The sequence below is a fragment of the Triticum urartu genome, chromosome 2A (genome assembly GCF_056163025.1).
Source record: "Triticum urartu cultivar PI428250 chromosome 2A, HENAU_Tu73, whole genome shotgun sequence".
In the NCBI taxonomy this organism is placed as follows: Eukaryota; Viridiplantae; Streptophyta; class Magnoliopsida; order Poales; family Poaceae; genus Triticum; species Triticum urartu.
This window is the reverse complement of record NC_141874.1, coordinates 313,867,207-313,868,418: the sequence shown is the minus strand read 5'-3', so window position 1 is coordinate 313,868,418 and position 1,212 is coordinate 313,867,207. Positions and strand designations below refer to the sequence as shown.

The 1,212-nt window shown below is 53.2% G+C and overlaps 1 protein-coding gene across 1 annotated transcript; it reads left to right on the top strand.

Moving 5' to 3' along the window:
- Positions 1–278: 278 nt before the first annotated feature.
- On the top strand, positions 279–1,212 carry LOC147984944 (uncharacterized). Its single transcript, XM_087541330.1, has 2 exons — positions 279–571; positions 666–1,212. Exons 1-2 carry the CDS (start codon positions 279–281, stop codon positions 1,210–1,212), a joined length of 840 nt encoding a protein of 279 aa, XP_087397456.1.

Below are 1,212 nucleotides of genomic sequence, written 5' to 3'. Positions count from 1 at the left end.
CAGAATGCTTGTTAAAACTGCCCGAAATATACGCGCCCACGATCGCCCAACACAAGTGAAGCACCGCGCGACCGCTCCTCTATCTGGCTGGTTGGAAAACGCACGAAGCCCACGATCCCCACGAACACAAACACGATCGCCATGCCGGTTGGAGGACGAGATCGTGCGCTCGGCAGATGTTGCTGCCGGTCCCCTTTAAATTCCGCGCTCCATCACCCTGATCATTCACAAAACACACAACACTGCGCTTCCTCCTCCTGTTCCTCCTCTTTCCAGCCATGCCGTTCACCAAGGTCTTCGAGGATGTTGAGGCGCACGGAAAGACCGTGCTCACGGTGGTCTACACCAACGACGTGGACGCCATGGCAGGGTACGTCGGCGAGTACAAGGAAGTTCTCCGGGGGTGCCGCGAGAAGATCGTCGGCATCGACCTCGAGTACACCCCTGACAAGAGGGACGCCGCCGTGATTCAACTCTCCATCGGCAAAAATCACCTAGTGCTGCTTTTCCAAGTATGCGCTACAATGGGCAAGAGATGCATCGCCTTCGACAAGTTCCTCAGCGACCCAAAGTAAGCCATTCTTTCTACTGAGTAAAATATAGTTGCAGGCCGATGGGTCTCTCCTTGTCATTTGTATGCAGTTCTATTTGTCGTCTGTATGCAGTTCGCAAAAGAATAACTTGTGGTTCACTTCACTTAGGTACGAGTTCGCTGGTTTCTGCATCGACCAAGACAAGGTGAAGCTTTCACGCTGCAACCTGAACATCCCCAACTTCGCCGACATTCAGACGAACTGGAGGGTGCCTGAAGCAACGAAGACACTGGACTCACTTGGCGATGTATCTGCCATCATCATCGACGACTACTACGCAGACATGAAGAGAAAGATGACAGACCAAGAGCACCGCCAGTGGACTTGGGTTCTCAGCAGGAGGCACATTGAGTATGCTGCCAAGGACGCCTACACTGCGTTCGAGATATGGAACCGCATCACCACAGTGCAGAATGGCCTCACCCACTCTATAAAAGAGAAGACAAGGAAGCGCCCGAGGTCATCCTGGGGGATGGGGAGCAGGGGGGATCACCTTCCACCTCCACCTGGCCCGAGTGGAACTGATGAAGCAGGCCAGATGCTGATAGCCAAGGGTTCCTGTCGCAATTGCTCAACTTGTTTCCTTCTGCTTATGTCGATTAGTTTGCTTTCGTTGTAA

Excerpts from the sequence above, each read along its gene's own strand:
- LOC147984944 (XM_087541330.1), top strand. The coding sequence starts at position 279 with ATGCCGTTCACCAAGGTCTTCGAGGATGTTGAGGCGCACGGAAAGACC. Across the intron at positions 572-665 it reads AAGTTCCTCAGCGACCCAAA|TTCGCAAAAGAATAACTTGT; the intron begins GTAAGCCATTCT and ends GTCTGTATGCAG.